A 1,254-nucleotide genomic window follows, 5' to 3' on the forward strand; every position below is an offset into this window, starting at 1 on the left:
TTGTTTTTCTCTGATCATTATTTGGACAAACACTGCACATAATAACCACTGTTGCTAATTTGTTATTTATAAGAATAACAGCTGGGTATTAATGATTTTTTTAATGAATGTGTTGATCATCCACCTTTTACAGTAGAAATATATATATATATATATATATATATATATATATATATCCACTTTCTTCCATCTCTTAGGTCAAAATCCCGCCGCCTCACAGGTACTGATGCATTTCCAGGAGACAGCTGGTCAAAGCACAAGCAGCAGAAGGCTCTGGGCCAGCTGAGCCAGTATGAGCTGAACCAGGTTAGAAAAGACAAGATTACTCTGCTACAGTTAATCATGATGTTACAGTTGTAGTTGCTGTTACCAAGAGTAAATAGATGCATGTTTGCTAGACAGGAAAACAATGGCGGAATTCTTCCTAGTTTGAAGCTTCCAGAAGAACTATACAAATAAAAAAATTTTTGAACAGGGGAACCACCACCCCAGTCTGCCACTCCTTGGGCACTGTACCCGACTTCCACGCAATGTTAAAGAGACGTGTCATCCAAGACAGCCCCTCCACACCCAAAGCTTTTAGCATTTCTCTCATCAATCTCTGGGGCTTTGCCACTGTGGAGTTGTTTGACTACCTTTGACTACGGCTTCCCTGACCACCGGTGTCCACCATGGTGTTCGAGGGTTACCGTCCCTTGAGGCACCTAAGACCTTGAGACCACAGCCTTCCGCTGGGGCTTCAGCAATAGACTCCCCAACCCCCACAGGGATGCCAGAAGATCTCTGTCGGAGGTTTGAGTTTCAAGATCTTACGGACAGGGGACTCCTCCAGACGTTCCCAGTTCACCCGCACTACCCGTTTGGGCTTACCGGGTTTGTCCAGAGTCTTCCCCCACCCCCAACTCACCACCAGATGGTGATCAGTTGACAGCTCCGCCCCTCTCTTCACCTGAGTGTCCGATACATGCGGCCTCAAATCAGATGAAACAAAATCGATCATCAGTCTTCACTTGTGAGCATCCTTATGTTCAAACGTGGTGTTCGTTATAGACAATCCATGACTAGCACAAAAGTCTAACAACAAACACCCACTCAGGTTCAGATCTGCACCTGTTTGGTGCATATGTAAATGCTCCGTACTTGTATAGCGCCTTTCTAGTCTTTTCGACCACTCAAAGCACTTTTACACTACATCTGCATTCACCAGTCACACACATTCATACACTGAGCCTAAGTGCTCAAACGGAAACTAAC

General features: G+C 44.8%; 2 protein-coding genes across 5 annotated transcripts in view; both read left to right on the plus strand.

Moving 5' to 3' along the window:
* Positions 1–1,254, plus strand: part of LOC123981564 (pro-neuregulin-3, membrane-bound isoform-like) — a 580,451-nt gene that overhangs the window by 359,848 nt on the left and 219,349 nt on the right. The window lies entirely within an intron of this gene.
* Positions 1–1,254, plus strand: part of dcp2 (decapping mRNA 2) — a 19,266-nt gene that overhangs the window by 9,407 nt on the left and 8,605 nt on the right. For both annotated transcript variants that reach the window (XM_046066474.1, XM_046066473.1), the window contains exon 8: positions 198–306. In XM_046066474.1, the coding sequence (XP_045922430.1) occupies positions 198–306 (109 nt within the window). The remainder of the gene's footprint in view (positions 1–197; positions 307–1,254) is intronic.

The sequence above is a fragment of the Micropterus dolomieu genome, linkage group LG13, assembly GCF_021292245.1.
Source record: "Micropterus dolomieu isolate WLL.071019.BEF.003 ecotype Adirondacks linkage group LG13, ASM2129224v1, whole genome shotgun sequence".
Classification (NCBI taxonomy): Eukaryota; Metazoa; Chordata; class Actinopteri; order Centrarchiformes; family Centrarchidae; genus Micropterus; species Micropterus dolomieu.